This window comes from Pongo abelii, chromosome 1 (assembly GCF_028885655.2).
Source record: "Pongo abelii isolate AG06213 chromosome 1, NHGRI_mPonAbe1-v2.0_pri, whole genome shotgun sequence".
Taxonomy (NCBI): Eukaryota; Metazoa; Chordata; class Mammalia; order Primates; family Hominidae; genus Pongo; species Pongo abelii.
The window spans coordinates 214,345,969-214,363,157 of NC_071985.2; the positions used below are offsets into that span (position 1 = coordinate 214,345,969).

The window sequence follows — 17,189 nt, forward strand, 5'->3', positions numbered from 1 at the left end:
CCGGGCGGCGGCTCCGGCGGGCGACGCTGTTGGGGGGGGGGAGGGGATTTCGAGCCGGATCGTCTGGACCCGCTTTCCGGGCCGCCCCCTGCCCCTTGGGGATCCCCGCCCCAGCCACGGCTTCAGGGTCCCGGGCCCCGGGAGACTAGGGCTTGCCTGGGTTTCCTTCCGCCAACCCATGTAAATCACCTCTACCTCAGTTTCCCCTCTGGAGCAAAACTTTAGCGGCCTCCCTTGCGGGAGGGCGTGGCCGGACAGGGTTGAGAGTGACTTTGAGATGCATTCGCCCTCTTAAGGGAATGTTCACGGGACTGCCCCTTGGGTCAAGTCACAGATGAGTTTGCATTTCTCGCCCGCACTCATCCCCCTAGCCTGGGCCGGAGCGGAGCCGTACGGTATAATTTAATAACGGTCTCCCCGCGGTGCTGTAATCAGTGGAGGCACGTGCTGTTTCTGTGACTGAAGCCCCTAGCTACATTGATGACCTCTTTTTACGTTGCACTCCTTGTGCATTCCTACTGTATCGGTCTTTGATTAAAAACATTTCAGTGTGTGAGTCTGAGAGATCATTTTCCCAGAGGATGTGTGGTGTGTGTGTTCTCTTGCTGCCTCCCATCCCCCTAGCATTAAAATATCATCACATTCTTTTACAAACGGTACTATCTGTTGGTTTCCTTTTGTGTGTTTTTGTCTTTTTGCACAGCGATTCTTAGCTAGTGACAGTTGTGTAGGTACAAAGATGGTGATCTCAGAGTGCCTGCCTTTTCCTGACATACTGTGCTCAGAGCAGTCTTTCATTAGTTTAATGGTAGACTTTTGCTTTTAAAGCCAGACTGACTTTCATTTTTCTAGCCATACCTCATTTCAGCAACTCCCTGCAATTGTTAACTGGGTCATTTTAACTTCATGATGACAAGGGTATATCTAGGTGCTATCCAGAGGTTAGAAATTGCTATTTGTTACTCAAAGGAGGCCTATGGTTTGACAAATTGTTTTTGTGCTTTTTCTTGTTGTTAGACTTGTAATCCTTTGGATGCAGTTTTTAACAAATTATAATAAAATAATGGTTGAGTTTGGTAACTTCACAGTCAGCTTTACAGATGGATTTTGCTATCTAATCATCAGGCCAGGAATGTTCTGAAGACGTAAACAGGTTTCAAATATACTACTTTCAAATTACATAGCTACTTTTTGTTTTAAACATTTGGATTGGCAGTATTTTTCCTGACTCATACTCATGTTACGTAGAATCAGTAACGTTCCAGTCTTTTTAGAGCATTTGCTTTTATGTTTTTCTGGACATGAGCTGGATAGGTTATAAAATATTAATAATTTGTTGACACCCTTCCGTAAATCCTGTATTCTGGGGCCATGCCTTTAAAGCCGTAATACTTAAGGAACACCCTCCAACCAAATACATCACTAGGTTTGAATTTTGCCATACATGTGGTAGTGGTCTTTGCCATACCCTCTGTTTGTACAAATAATCAAGAGTTGTATTTGTAGACATTAATAAGATCTCTCTTTATGGCTTAGAAAATAAGTCCAAACTGATGGGTCTTTGGTAACGCATTTATTGGAAGGCAAGGTCTCTTTTTTTTTTTTTTTTTTTTTTTGAGACGGATTCTTGCTCTGTCACCCAGGCTGGAATGCAGTGGCGCCATCTCAGCTCACTGCAAGCTCCTCCTCCCAGGTTCACACCATTCTCCTGCCTCAGCCTCCTGAGTAGCTGGGACTACAGGTGCGTGCCACCACGCCCAGCTAATTTTTTGTATTTTAAGTAGAGATGAGGTTTCACCGTGTTAGCCAGAATGGTCTCGATCTCCTGACCTTGTGATCCACCCGCCTTGGCCTCCCAAAGTGCTGGGATTACAGGCATGAGCTACTGTGCCCAGCCAGAAGGCAAGATCTTCTAAGTCTTCTGGTTTTTGGAGCTCAGTTAGCTTTAAAAGCCTATGTGTCCTCTGCAGGCTGTGTGAGAGGAGTATGATCTAAAGAAAAATTTCCAGAAGAAATACCTGGCTTACAAGTTCTTTACAGTGAGAACAGCTAAACGTATCAAGTGTTCAGTTTGTTATAAAGCAGGCGTTGGCAAACGTCCTGTAAATGGCCAGATAGTAGATAGTTTTGGGACATGCAGTCTCTGTGTGGACTGTTCAACTCTGCCATCATTGTGTGAAAGCAGCCACACACCATACATAAATGAATGGGCATGGCTGTGTTTAAAATTGTATCTATGGGCACTGAAGTTTGAATTTCATGTAATATTTACATGTCACAAACTATTCTTTTGATTTTTTTTTTTTTTCAACCACTCTTAGCCATACAAAAACAGGTAACTTCCTGGATTTGGCCTGCAGGCCATAGTTTGCCAACCCCTAGCGTGGAGCACACAAATTATACCCTGCTATCATTATTCTGTTTTGTAAAAGTTTTATTTATTTATTTATTTTTTGGAGACGGAGTCTTGCTCTGTCACCCAGGCTGGAGTGCAGTGGCACGATTTTACCTCACTGCAACCTACACCTCCCAAGTTGAAGTGATTCTTGTGCCTCAGCCTCCCGTGTAGCTGGGATTATAGATTTGCGCCACCAGACCCGGCTAATTTTTGTATTTGTAATAGAGACAAGGTTTCACCATGCTGGCCAGGCTGGTCTTGAACTTCTGACCTCAGGTGATCCGCCCGCCTTGGCCTCCCAAAGTGCTGGGATTACAGGCGTGAGCCACTGCACCCAGCTCAAAGGTTTTATTTATTTGTCTTTCTAAAAAGTAAAGGTCTCAGAATTGTGGGAGTATGTCTTGCATAGGAATCTATAGTGCCAGATCAAAGCCAACACTGTAGATGCTGAGGTGGGCCTTGTTTTCTAGCTAATCGGAGGTTGAGATGTCTAGGCTGCCACTTTAGTTCTGTGTTGCCACTCCCATCTTCTGCAGTTTCCTGGTTTCTTTCTCTTGTTAAACCTGCCATGTTTTTGTTCCTTGTCACCGGGGACCATCTGTTTTTCTGTTGCAGGCTACTACTTACTCTCTGCTTCCTTTTTTGATATCCTGGCTCCATCATGCCAGCTCTTACTTTCTACCTGGTAGCCTGCTTAGCCATTGTATTTATCTCTTGACTATTGAGAATGATGACGTGCTCGAGACTCCTCAGTACACCACATTCTACCTTCTTTTATAGTTGAAATTGACCTTTTGAAGAAAAGGTAGATTAAACGTTCCTAGGTCTAACCCCTGTTTCTTAAGTTTGACTTTGCAACCAAACTGAAATAGAGGAGGAATCGATCAACATGGATGAGTTGGAAAGCATACTCTCAAGTCATTAGATGTTTTAAAAGAAAAAGATATCTGAATTTATTTAAAGGGAAGATTTTTCTCTATAGCATGTAGCTAGCTAGCATGTCTTTTAGTAGTAAAGGCTACTAAAATATTTTTTCTTTTTTAAGAGACAGGGTCGGCCGGGCGCAGCGGCTCACGCCTATAATCTCAGCACTTTGGGAGGCCAAGGCGGGCGGATCACCTGAGGTCAGGGGTTTTGAGACCAGCCTGGCTAACATGGTGAAACCCTGTTTCTACTAAAAATACAAAAAATTAGCCGGGTGTGGTGGCGCGTGCCTGTAACACCTATAATCCCAGCTACTTGGGAGGCTGAGGCAGGAGAATTGATTGAACCCGGGAGGCGAAAGTTGCAGTGAGCTGAGATCACACCATTGCTAGGGCAACAAGAGCAAAACTCCATCTAAAAAAAAAAAAAAAAAAGAGGGTCTCCCTCTGTTGGCCGGGCTGGAGTACAGTGGGACGATTACAGCTAACTGCAGCCTCAAACTCCTGGGCTCAAGGGATGCTTCTATTTCAGCCTCCTGAGTAGCTACAGTAGCTAGCTAGACTACAGGCTCCCACCACCAGGCCCAGCTTAAACTCTTTTTAACACTGTTACTTATTACATAGTTTAAAGAACATTTTAAACACACTGTTACTTTTCCAAGCCAGAAATGGAGCAGAACTAGCTCAATGGAGCACATGCCGTCCATGGGATTAGTATAATCATTGCTGAATGTAGCCTTCTCTGTTAAGGTACAGATAATTCCTTTCTTAACTCTGTGCAAGATAGGCTAGTGAGCATGGTTATCATTCGACAATTTGATTGACTCTCTGTAGATAAAAAGAAATATTCTCCTTCTCTCTGAGCCAGTTCTTTCTGAGCTGACCTGGCCTTTTTAATGATAAACCTGTTCGAGGTTTCTGTTTCCAGATATTCGCTAGAATTTAGGGCAAAGACACCTACTTTGGAAGGGGGAGACTGTTACAACATTTCCATTAGATAATGCACAGTCATTTCCTAAAAATCTTGAAAGGAAGAAAGGGATGCACTAATGCCGTGATCTTTTGAATATGTAAGCAGTAGGATGCAAATTGATAATTGACCTACAGGAAAAAAAAAAAAAAGCCTGCCACCAAAAGATAGATCATGATTGTGAGATTAGTCTTTGTGACTACTGTTTCTATGTCTTAGTATCACATTAACCACAGATTTGTCAAGAGTATGAGGGAAGAATCTGAAAGACAGTTTTCAGTTCTTTAGTTAACATGCAGCAGATTATAGATAGAAAGACAGGAATAATCATAATGGATTCTATATATACTTGAGAGTACATGAAACTGATGAGGGGAAAGGAGCTTGTGGAATTTCTACCATTTACGAAAAAGATTGATAGTATGATATTGAAGAGGGAGAAGGGAGGTGAATCCTTAGTCTTTTATGATGCCCCTCCTCAGATTCCATTTCTTCCTAAAAAGAGCTAGATTTTTCCAGACGCTGCCAGTTCTTTTTTCACTTACACATCAAATTGGATTTCTCTGACCTGTCTGCTTAGCTGCTGTTTCCCTTTGTACTCTGCATCACATTTATTTGGTATAGAGTATAAAAGCTTCAGATTCTCTGTCTATCCACAGTGTTTCAGGCTTAGCGGTGCTGTTGTTGCAGTTCATTAGGAGCGACAGGTGATTCAGGAAGATACTTGACCAACCAGAGCAAAGACGTACTTTCACCTCTATCTCTTTATTTTCCTTCCCATGCTTATATTTGCTTCCATTTCTTCATTCTTCTCCTTCCTACTCAACTTTTTGTCCTTTGTTCCATTTTTCCATTTCTTATTCTCTGGTGTCTTGGTGTCTTAACATTTTCTCAGGGCATGAGGGTGAGGTTGGAAATTATGGCAGCACATCCCTATTAGCTGACTCTTTAAAATCAAGAGATATGACAATGTCCATTACTTCTCTATTTCCTCCTTCAAGTCTTCAAAACCAATTTTTCCCAGGTTTGTCCTTAGTTGCCCAATGCACATTATAAGTAGAGCTGAAGACTGTTCCATTTTTCCTCTGCCAATGTCTATCTTTCCCCAAAATGCATTCTTCCTGTTTCTTTATTGGAATAAGGATGTTATGTATTTCTAGGGGAGGAAGTTGGGTTCATTAGATCACAATAGGATGACACTGAACCAGGCAATTAAATGAGTTTACTCCTATATATATATATATTTATATATTTCATTATCAGAATGGGTATGAAAGCAATAGGCTAAGCCCATCCTTTGGGTGGGCAGTATTTCTCTTAGATTTGGTAAACCTGTTCAGCTGGAAAAAGTGGGGATAAGCAGCTCTGAACTTTGGAAATAAATCAGGAAAGGTAAATAAACCCAGTAAAATAACAGCAAATGACAGAGTGGGAAAGCCTTAGAAAAACGAATAAGAAAGTATAAGGGTGGGGCCAGGTGTGGAGGCTCATGCCTGTAATCCCAGCACTTTGGGAGGCCAAGGCGGTGGATCACGAGGTCAGGAGTTTAAGACCAGCCTGACCAACATGGTGAAACCCCATCTCTACTAAAAAAAAAATACAAAAATTAGCCGGGCGTGGTGGCACGCACCGGTAATCCCAGCTACTCGGGAGGCTGAGGCAGGAGAATCGCTTGAACCTGGGAGGTGGAGGTTGCAGTGAGCTGAGATCGTGCCACTACACTCTAGCCTGGGCGACAGAGCGAGACTCTGTCTCAAAAAAATAAAGTATAAGGCTGGAAGTAAAGGAAAAACTAAGTATATGAGGTAGAAACAGGGGGATTTAGTAGGGAGTTTTCTGCTGTACATGTGAGCCTTAAAACAGTGTTTAGTCACCAGCAACTTTTGAGTGCTGCTTGTTGTGGAAAGGTTTTTATTTTCTCCTTTTTATGTACCCTGACAAATGGAAAATGACCCTTAGTGGGCAGGAGGATCCTTGCACACATCATAGATGCTCTATAAATATTTTTTCTTGGTGAAGGAGTTATTCTAAGTTAGGGACTAATCTTTGATACATACCCATTTATCCTTGATCTGCATATAGCAAAGTACTTGCAATGCCAGACTCTCAAGTGTTATTTAAGGTGATTCATCACCGACATTGGCACCTTCCAAATAGTGATTTGTCCTTTTGGCTCCTGTGTTCATTTGGCAGGTAGATAGTCTTGCAGGCAGTGAATGGAGTGTTCACTCTGTTTACATTTCCCTTCTTAGGCTGATACTCTTTTTTTTTTTTTTTTTTTGAGTTGGAGTCTCACTCTTTGGCCCAGGCTGGAGTGCAGTGGCACAATCTCAGCTCACTGCAACTCCGCCTGCCGGGTTCAAGCAATTCTTGTGCCTCAGCCTCGTGAGTAGCTGGGACTACAGGCGGGTGCCACCACACCTGGCTAATTTTTGTATTTTTATTAGAGACGGGGTTTCACCACATTGTCCAGGCTGGTCTTGAACTCCTGGCCTCAGATAATCCACCAGCCTCTGTCTCCCAAAGTGCTGGGATTACAGGCTTGAGCCACCAGCTATAATGCGTCCCGCCATAGGTTGATACTTCTTGCTGGGGATTGACTCACTAAGTAAACTGTTCAACCACACTGTTGTTCTTTCCATTTAATAAAATATATTTTAGTCTTTGCTTTACCTTCATGTTTCTTTTTTTTTTTTCTGAGACGGAGTCTCGCTGTCACCCAGGCTGGAGTGCAGTGGCCCAATCTTGGCTCACTGCGACCTCTACCTCCCGGGTTCAAGCAATTCTCTACCTCAGCCTTCTGAGTAGCTGGGATTACAGGCATGTGCCACCACACCCTGCTAATTTTTGTAATTTTAGTAGAGATGGGGTTTCACCATCTTGGCCAGGCTGGTCTTGAACTCCTGACCTCGTCATCCACCCGCGTCAACCTCCCAAAGTGCTGGGATTGCAGGCATGAGCCACCACACCTGGCTAACCACCGTGCCCGGCCCATGTTTCATTAATTGTGGATTAGCACCTGATTTGATAGAATGACTTTAAATGTATCCAGCCTTTAAACCTAGTTGGCTTCTAGATTTTTTCAGAAGAGGGCATTTCCCCAGCTAAGGATAAGGAATGTGGTTAAAAAAAAAAATCACTGACTCTTTTGTGATCTTGCTTTAGTCTATAGTCAGGGGGATGGGGTAGGGGATAACTCTGTTATCCAGTGAATTTTGGACTTTAGCACTGATCATATGACTTCTTATCTTGAGTTGTTGATTCCTTTTAAGTTACTGCATTACAGGCCAGCCTTATTTGGTCTAAAATTGGTTACTTTAATCTGTATTCCCACTAACAGTATGTTGAGTACTCTGGTCTGCCCCTTTTTGGCTGTCAATAATGAAGGCATATTAGCGATTGGTCTTTGCCAGTCAGTAATATAGAACAGATTGATATCCTGTTAGGTCTTTACCTGCATTTCATTAGTTCTGCTTGACTTTGAAAATGTTTTCTGTTTGTTAGTCTCTGCTTCTTCCCAAGCCTGATGACCTTGAATGAGATATTTAATTTTAATTCTCTAAGCTTCACCTTCCCAATCTTTTTTTGAGATGAAGTCTCGCTCTATCACCCAGGCTAGAGTGCAGTGGTTCAATATTGGCTCACTGCAACCTCTGCCTCCCAGGTTCAAGCAGTTCTTCTGCCTCAGCCTCCCGAGGAGCTGAGACTATAGGCACGTGCCACCACGCCCAGCTGATTTTTGTATTTTTAGTGGTGATGGGTTTTCACCATACTGGCCAAGTTGGTCTTGAACTCCTGACCTCAGGTGATCCACCTGTCTCATCTTTCCCAGTCTTGAAGGGGAGTAGGTTGATGATACTATCTACCAGGTAGTAAGGATTAAATAATGTTATATCCATAAAGGTGTATCTGGCACATAGTAAGCGCCAAGTAGATGCTGGCTGAATTATTATTATTTTTGCAGTGAATCCGAAATCCTGCACCATGAGAAGCAGTACGAGCCATTCTACTCATCTTTTGTTGCACTTTCCACACACTATATTACAACAGTTTGCAGTCTCAGTAAGTATTCCACTCTTGTCCTTCCCTTCTGAGGGCTTGTGAATAGGGGGATTGTTTATCCTCTCGTTAGTGTATCTGAACAAGTTGTTAATGAAGTCTAGGTTTTAACACTCCTAAGCTGCTCACCCAAGAGTGAAGACAACTGTCAGCTAGGATGAAGCTCCAGAGATTCCCTTACCTAGGCTAACCAAGTAGAATTTTAAAACTACTTGGCTTGGACACCTGCTTTATAAGTATTGTCAACCTCCTTTCCCTTCTTAATCCAAAGCATTTTATTGATTTCTCATGTAATTACTGGTGTGTTAATTTCCCCGGGCGGGAGGCGGTGGTGGATACTGACCTCTGGAGTTAGCAGCCACTCAAGGCTCTGTTCCTTATTTGGTTTTGGTGAGGATGTGGATTCTCCTTTGTGTTCTCTGGTATATGAAGGGATTTCAACTTCAGTTCTCCGTTTTCTTCATTTTTCTACCCCCAAAATGGCTAGGCCCTATTTTACATTTCTGAATTTTTACATTTTTCTAAAATCTTGACTCAAATAGTTCTGAAGAATTCTAATTATTTTAAATTTGCTTTTTTAGAGACAGGGTCTTGCTCTGTCACCCAGGCTGGAGTGCAGTGGCGTGATCATAGCTCACTGCATCCTTGAACTCCTGGGCTCTAGTGATTCTCCTGCCTTAGCCTCCTCAGTCCTAGCTGGGACTACAGGCACAAGCCACCGTGCCCAATTAATATTTTGTAGTGACGGGGTCTCCCTATATTGCCCAGGCTGGTCTGGAAGTCCTGGGCTCAAGCAATCCTCCTAGCTTGCTCCCAAAGTGCTAGGATTACAGGCAGGAGTCACCATATTTGTTTATTTGAATAGTTTGCTAAGCAAGTAAACTGAAAGGACACTGAAGAATTAGTGTATTTTTTGTGTGGCCCAAGACAGTTCTTCCAGTTGCTGAGTAATCCTTCAGTATCCAATACTGTTTATTACAAGCTCTGGCTACTGGCAGAAGAATCAATTTTAGCTTGGAGAAACTTTATGTAAGGAAGTCATTTTATTTTTTTAAGTTATACTTAAAAATTTTATCCATTTATTTATTTATTTTGAGATCGGGTTATGAGACTAATTTTTGTATTTTTGGTAGAGATGGGGTTTGACCATGCTGGCCCAAGCTGGTCTCGAACTCCTGGGCTGAAGTGATCCACCCGCCTCAGCCTCCTGAAGTGCTGGGATTATAGGTGTGAGCCACTATGCCTGACCAGAACGTCATTTTAGAATCCATGGGAATACTGCTACAATAGTAGTATTGTCTAGTGCAAGCTTGTCCAACCCACAGCCTGAGAACCATGTGATGGCTTTGAATTTGGCCCAACACAAATTCATAAACTTTCTTAAAACATTAGGAGATTTTTTTTTTGCCTTTTTTTTTTTTTTAAAGCTCATCAGCTATTGTTAGTGTATTTTTTGTGTGGCCTAAGACAATTCTTCCAGTGTAGCCCAGGGAAGCCAAAAGATTGCACACTCCTGGTTTAGTGGTTAAGAGCATGAACTCTAGAGGCTGACTGCCTGGATTTAAATCTAGCTGTGTGACTTTTGTCAAGTCATTTAGTTAGCTCAGCTGTTAAAAATGGACAGGGATAATATGAATATCTGCCTCATAGAATTGGTTTAAGAATTAAATGAGTTAGTACCTTTGAAGTGCTTGGCACTGGTGTGATGTAAGTATTTCCTATTATAGTTATCCTAATTTCTAGTAAATACGAGATAAATTGATCTGATAGTTACTGATGTCAAAATGCCTTTGTTTACCCCTTGGGTTTTTGGCTCTGAATAATTGTTATGATATTGGGAATGTTGGACATAGAGCTCAATACTTACTTTGCTTGATTTATTGACCAACGCTGAGCAGTCTGAAATTGAGTAATGTTTATTACTTTCTCAGTTCCGCGGAACCAACTTCAGTCAGTGGCAGCAGCCTGTAAAGTTCTAATTGAGTTTTCTCTCCTGCGTCTGGAGAATCCAGATGAGGCTTGTGCTGTGTCCCAGGTGAGAGTGATGGGCCCATTTCTTGCCCTATTCTGAAGCAGTGTTGTGACTGACTAGTGGAAAAGAGCAGAGGTCAGTGAACTTTTTCTGTAATAGGCCAGATAGGAAATCATTTGCAGGCTGTATGTTATCTGTTGCAGCTAGTTAACTTTGCCTTTTTAGTGTGAAAGCAGCGATAGATTAATATATAAATGATGAACATGGCTGTATTCTAGTAAACTTTATTTACAAAAACAGGCAGTGGTTGAATTGGAGCTGTAGTTTGCCAACCTCTGGTACATGGGGCTACAGAGTCTTCTCAAGGATTGCAAACTTACATACCTGCAGGGGCCAGGTAGGTAACAGAAAATGAGTAAAGTGTGCTAGTTGAGAAGATTGCAGGCCCCAACTAAAGGGGCCAACCACTATTTGGCTCTGGCTTATTACTGCCATGCAGGAATGGAGGTGCAAGGTTGCTATACTGTGAGTTATTTGAGTGTGAGAAGTTCGGATTTGCATGGGAATCTTTTCATTCACTTCAAATTTTAAAAAAACATTGTGAGAACAGTAAGACAAATCTGCAAGCTACATATGGTCTAAGGACATCAGCTTGCAGTCTTTACTTTAGTGTTTATATGAACCTAAATTTGGCCCTGTGCCAGTTAGAATTTTCAAAAGAGTAGAATTTTCTGAAAGCTCTATTTGCATTTGTTTTCTTTTCAGAAACACTTGATTCTCCTAATCAAGGGCCTATGCACTGGCTGTAGCCGACTAGATAGAACTGAAATTATCACATTTACAGCAATGATGAAATCCGCCAAGCTGCCCCAAACAGTGAAGACACTTTCAGACGGTGGGTGTTCCTTTGACGGATCTGATCACATGACCACCCCCATGGCACCTTTCCCATGGCACCTTTGCCTTCTAGTGGCACTTTCCTCAGCCCTTTTTTTGCTTTTGTATTTTACAGTGGAAGATCAGAAAGAGCTGGCCTCACCAGTAAGCCCTGAGTTGAGGCAAAAGGAGGTACAGATGAATTTTTTGAACCAGCTGACCTCAGTTTTTAACCCTAGAACTGTAGCATCACAACCTATCAGTACACAGACTCTGGTGAGTTTCTTTAGTCAAATGTCTTCTTCTCTGTGGGATTTGTTGAGATGATAACACTAGGGGAGAAAAAGTGATGTATTTTATGTTTGTGATATAAAATGATATACATGTCTGTGGGACAAAAGAAATTGAGGAATACAAAATAAAACAAGTAAAATTCACCCCAACTCCTTCTGTCCACAGTTATTACTGTTTTGACGACCATTCTAGGCTTCTCTGAATGCAAATTAACAGATGTAAGGTGTATGTACAGTTTTCTATATAAAGGCATCACTCCATTTTGGTTATAGAACATATATATATTTTAAAGCTGTACATTTTTTCCCTCCTCCTGGAAATGTAACCTGTGTTTTCTACAACATTAGTAAGGAATTTTCCCTTCATTAACTGGGGAGTCTGGAGAGTATCCGTGCAGCTACTGCTCACTTTTGACAGTTGGTTTGGTGAAGAGATAATAGTATCTTGACAGGCCTTATGTTTCTTTTCAGGTGGAAGGAGAAAATGATGAGCAGTCATCTACAGATCAAGCCTCAGCTATCAAAACCAAGAATGTGTTCATAGCTCAGAACGTGGCTAGTCTTCAAGAGCTTGGTAAGACTCCCAACGGTTATCAGAAAGCTTATTTCTGGGCTGTCAAAAATTCCTTAAGTGTGCTTCTGTCACGTGGATAAGAATCAAGCATCAGACAAAGGCCTGTTCGTAAGGTTGTGGTTTTCATTCATTTAGGTGGCTCGGAGAAGCTGTTGCGTGTGTGTTTGAACCTGCCATATTTCCTACGCTATATCAATCGGTTCCAAGATGCAGTGTTAGCTAATTCCTTCTTCATAATGCCTGCAACAGTAGCAGATGCCACTGCTGTTCGTAATGGGTAAGGTGCTTCATGGTGCACATGCTTTACTTTTTTTGTTTCGTTTTGTTTTTGGGACAGGGTCTTGTTCTGTCACCCAGGCTGAAGTGCAGGGGTGCAATCTCGGCTCACTGTAACCTCTGTCTCCTGGGTCAAGCAGTTCTCCCACCTCAGCCTCCTGAGTAGCTGGGACTACAGGCATACACCACCATGGCTGGCTAATTTTTGTATTTTTTGTAGAGTCGGGGTTTTGTCTTGTTGCCCAGGCTGGTCTTGAACTCCTGGGCTCAAGCAATCCTCCCGCCTCGGCCTCCTGAAGTGTTGGAATTATAGGCGTGAGCCACTGTGCCGGGCCCATGCTGATAATTTCTTTAACTGTCACATTATAGAAGTGAATGATTCTGAGACACTTGTCGATCTCTGTCATGTTCCAGCTTTCATTCATTGGTGATTGATGTAACTATGGCATTGGATACCCTTTCTCTACCTGTGTTGGAACCTCTCAATCCTTCTCGTCTACAAGATGTGACAGTTCTCAGCCTAAGTTGTCTGTATGCAGGTGAGAAGTTATTATATCTGGTCTCATTTTCTCAGTCAAGCACAGATATACTTTCAGGAAACCATGAAAATCCTCCTGAATACTCTACTCATCCCCCTTTACTTGCTCCCTTCTCTCAAGGATCATCTGATGTCGCATCAAGGTGAAATGAGGTCTCAATAGGAATCTTTGTAAATGGTCCTGTTGTTTCACTGCTGCCATTGCATTATAAGCATATTTGATTTTATAGTCTATGCAGATATTAAATATTTACTATATGAAAAGCAAATTCCCAAAGACTGTTGGGATATTGAGATGAACTACGTGTAGTCTCTGCCCTCAAGGAGCCTACATCTGAGCAGCAGAGAACACATAAGGCTAAATAGTATAATATAAAACAGTATTAAAGGCAATAGAAGTATAGAATATTTTCGGTACACAGAGAAGAGAGGGATTGAGTCTTGCTGTGGGATCAGGTTTGAAGAAGGCTTCGTGGAACAGGTGGTATCTGTTTATACTGATAAATGCGAAGAATGATATTCTTTAAGCTTCCATAAAATCCCCTTTTTTCCTGTTGATCTTACTGCCTTTGAAGCAGGGCCTGACAGCTGGTGTTTACTCTAAGTTATTGTTAAAAGGACTTTTTAGCCCAGATCACTGATCCTTGGCTTTAAGTTCCGAGACATATCATATCTCTGGTATGTCTTGGAAGTTATAGCAATTTCAGAAGTTTACTTGGTTTTGCAAGTGAAGATTTGAGCAGATAGTCTTGGAGACCTGACCTTGGGGACACCATGAAATTACTGAGGTTGATCTCCCTACATTCTCTGAACAGTTTTAATTTGAACATCTATGTGTGAATAGGAATATAAAGATAAAGGCATCTGTGCCCTCAGAGACCTTACTGTCTTTTAGAGGATATTAGTAAATAACTTATAAGTGAAGAAACTGAATGAGAGATGAGAAAGTACTTTGGAAGTTTAGAGGAGGGAGAGCTCACTTTCAGTTGAGAAAGGCAGTAATCATGAAGGAGCTCTGATGTTGAATCTTAAGTCAGGTAGGATCTCGGCTTGGCTATTTCTAGGCAGAGGCAGAAGCAGACAAAACATATCCAAGAGTTTGGGGGAACATACTACATAAGTTGTGTGTGTGTGTGTGTGTGTGTGTGTGTGTGTGTAAGTAAGTCTGTAGGTTTTTTGGCTATTCGTGGGTGTTGTATAATTGGACAGAAAGTAAGACTCAGTTAGAAATGCAAACTGAGTCATTTGGACCATATCCTGTGGACAGTAGAGACCATTAAAGATTCTGAGCTGTGAGAGGATCTGAGCTATATTTTAGGAAGAACATGCAGGCTGTACTGTACAAGGTATTTTGGTGTGGGGAAATATTGGAGGCAGGGAAACTACTTAGGAGGAATTGGCAGTCATTCAGGCAGCGTACATTTAGGGCCTCAGCTAGGGCAGCAGCATTAAGAGTAGAAAGTTAAGGATATATGTGAGAATATGTTCTCTCGTAGCTAATTTCCAGTATTGAGCTTCATCATGCTCTACCGTTGATTTTGCATTTTTAAATTTGGGGTTTATTTATTTTGATTTCCAGGGGATTTCATTACCCTCACATGGATCTCAATGTACTCAGTCAGTAAGTGATTAAAGTCAGTAAGGACTAGAGATTCTTTAAAAATTCGTAGTCGGATTAAAGATCCCAAATCTGGTTTGTTAAAATTTGATCACTTGGGATTTGATTTAAGGAAAGGGATTTGGCTATGATGTCTTTGAGAAATTCCAGGTATAGGATTTTTTTTCATAATCCTAAAATTTATTTTTATTTTTAATTTTTTGAAATTATTAGATTTTACTATTATTATTATTATTATTATTATTTTGAGATGGAGTCTCCTCAGTTGCCCAGGCTGGAGTGCAGTGGTGCAATCTTGGCTCACTGCAAGCTCCGTTTCCTGGGTTCACGCCATTCTCCTGCCTCAGCCTCCTGGGTAGCTGGGACCACAGGTGCCCACCACCATGCCCGGCTAATTTTTTTTTGTATTTTTAGTAGAGACGGGGTTTCACCATGTCAGCCAGGATGGTCTCGATCTCCTGACCTCATGATCTGCCCGCCTTGGCCTCCTAAAGTGCTGGGATTACAAGCGTGAGCCACCGTGCCTGGCCAGATTTTATTATTTATTTATTTAAGAAATACAGTCTTGCTATGTTGCCCAGGCTAGATTTGAACTGTTAGGCTCAAGTGATCTTCTCACCTCAGCCTCTTGAGTCCACTGTGCCTGGTTCTAGATTTTAAATTTAATGAATGAATTAATTATTTAATTATAATTTTTTTGAGATGGCGTTTTGCTCTTTTGCCCAGGCTGGAATGCAATTGCTCAGTCTCAGCTCACTGTAACCTCCGCCCCCCGGGTTCAAGTGATTCTCCTGCTTCAGCTTCCCGAGTAGCTGGGATTATAGGCGCCTGCCACTTCGCCTGGCTAATTTTTGCATTTTTAGTAGAGATGGGGTTTCGCCATGTTGGCGAGGCTGGTGTCGGACTCCTGACCTCAGGTGATCCACCCACCTGGGCCTCCCAAAGTGCTGGGATTACAGGCGTGAGCCACCACGCCCGGCCTTAATTATTTATTTTTATTACTTTTTTTTTAAGAGACAGAATCTTAGTGTTTCAGCCAGGTGGGAGTGCAGTGGAGTGATTATAACTCACTGTAGCCTCAAACCCCTGGGTGCAAATGATCCTCCCACATCATCCTCCCGAGTAACTGGAACTAGAGGCATGCACCACCACACCTGGCTTAGATTTTATTTTTAAAGCAATTTTAGGTTCATAGAGTTCGCATATCCTCCCTCTCCCTTATAGCTAGTTTCTCTTATCAGTAATACTTTTAATTAGTATGGTGGATTTATTACTGATGAACCAATATTGACATATTATTATTAACTAAAGTCCGTAGTTTACAGTGGGGTTTCATTTTTGTGTTGTACAGGTCTATGGGTTTTGACAAATGTATAGTGTCATGTGTCCATGATTACCATATTGTACAAAATAGTTTCACTGCCCTAAAAATCCCCTTTGCCTGTTCATTCCTTACCCCATCCCTCGACCCCTGGTAACACCACTGATTTCCACTGTCTCTCTAGTTTTACCTTTTCTAGAATGTCATATAGTTGGAATCATACAATAAGCAGGATTTTTAGATTGGCTTCTTTCTCTTAGCAGTATGCATATAGTTCCTCCATGTCTTCTCATGGCTTAATAGTCCATTTCTTTTTATTGCTGAATTAATATTCCATTGTATGGATATACCACAGTTTGTTTATGTGTTCTTCTATTGAAGGACATTCGTGTGTTTTGTGTGTGTGTGTGTGTGTGTGTGTAAGTTTTTAGCTTATTTGGATAAATACCTAGGAGTCTGGTTACTGAATTGTATAGTAAACCTATTTAGTCTTGCTCTTAATGGCATTTATTTTAAGTAATCAAATCATCGAATTGCTTGTGGGTGGGATGTGCTTTTGTGTTTCAGCTTTGGTGGATTCTTGGGTGCACTCCATGGCTGAGACCTGTGCATCTTCTTTTTCAGGTGTGAGTGTGGCAACCTGCATGGCCATCCTCCATGTGGGTAGTGCCCAGCAAGTGCGGACTGGGTCCACGAGCTCCAAAGAAGATGACTATGAAAGTGATGCAGCTACAATTGTCCAGAAATGTGTAAGCCAAAGATCTGGGGATAAGGGAACCTTGATTGTTCAAATGAGGGAGTATGGCCAGTTGCACTTTCTTCCATGATAGAAGAAAGAACTTAGAGTATTCTCCACACTACTTTCCCTGGGCACTAGTAGGTCTAAGAGGTAGGCATCCAGCCTGTTGATTTGGTATATTGGTTGATTTGGTATATTGCTGTTTCCCTGTCTCTGTAGAACACACTTGAAAGATTAACCATTAATTCAGCAAATACGTTTGAGGGCCTACTGTGTGTCAGTGTACTTTTAGGGAAATGCAGTAAACAGGAAAATTTCCGATAGTGATTAAGTGCACTGAAACAATCCATTGTGATTGATAGTGATCTGGGCCGGGCGTGGTGACTCACACCTATAATCTCAGTACTTTGGGAGGTGGGTGGATCACCTGAGGTTAGGAGTTCAAAACCAGCCTGGCCAGCATGGTGAAACCTTGTCTCTACTAAAGATACAAAAATTAGCTGGGTGTGGTGGTGCATGCCTGTAATCCCCACTACTCTGGACGCTGAGGCAGGAGAATCGCTTGAGCCTGGGAGGTGGAGGTTTCAGTGAGCCGAGATCACACCATCGCACTCCAGCCTGGACAACAAGAG

General features: G+C 42.1%; 1 protein-coding gene and 1 long non-coding RNA gene across 17 annotated transcripts in view; both read left to right on the forward strand.

The window, feature by feature from the left end:
- UBR4 (ubiquitin protein ligase E3 component n-recognin 4) overlaps positions 1-17,189 on the forward strand; it is a 136,211-nt gene that overhangs the window by 253 nt on the left and 118,769 nt on the right. For all 16 annotated transcript variants that reach the window (XM_024251135.3, XM_054540687.2, XM_054540698.2 and 13 more), the window contains exons 2-9: positions 8,256-8,353; positions 10,282-10,385; positions 11,088-11,217; positions 11,335-11,474; positions 11,963-12,065; positions 12,201-12,342; positions 12,756-12,880; positions 16,443-16,567. In XM_024251135.3, the coding sequence (XP_024106903.1) occupies positions 8,256-8,353; positions 10,282-10,385; positions 11,088-11,217; positions 11,335-11,474; positions 11,963-12,065; positions 12,201-12,342; positions 12,756-12,880; positions 16,443-16,567 (967 nt within the window). The remainder of the gene's footprint in view (positions 1-8,255; positions 8,354-10,281; positions 10,386-11,087; positions 11,218-11,334; positions 11,475-11,962; positions 12,066-12,200; positions 12,343-12,755; positions 12,881-16,442; positions 16,568-17,189) is intronic.
- On the forward strand, positions 8-4,464 carry LOC134759816 (uncharacterized). Its single transcript, XR_010136634.1, has 2 exons — positions 8-1,693; positions 3,655-4,464. It is a non-coding gene; the product is annotated as an uncharacterized LOC134759816 (long non-coding RNA).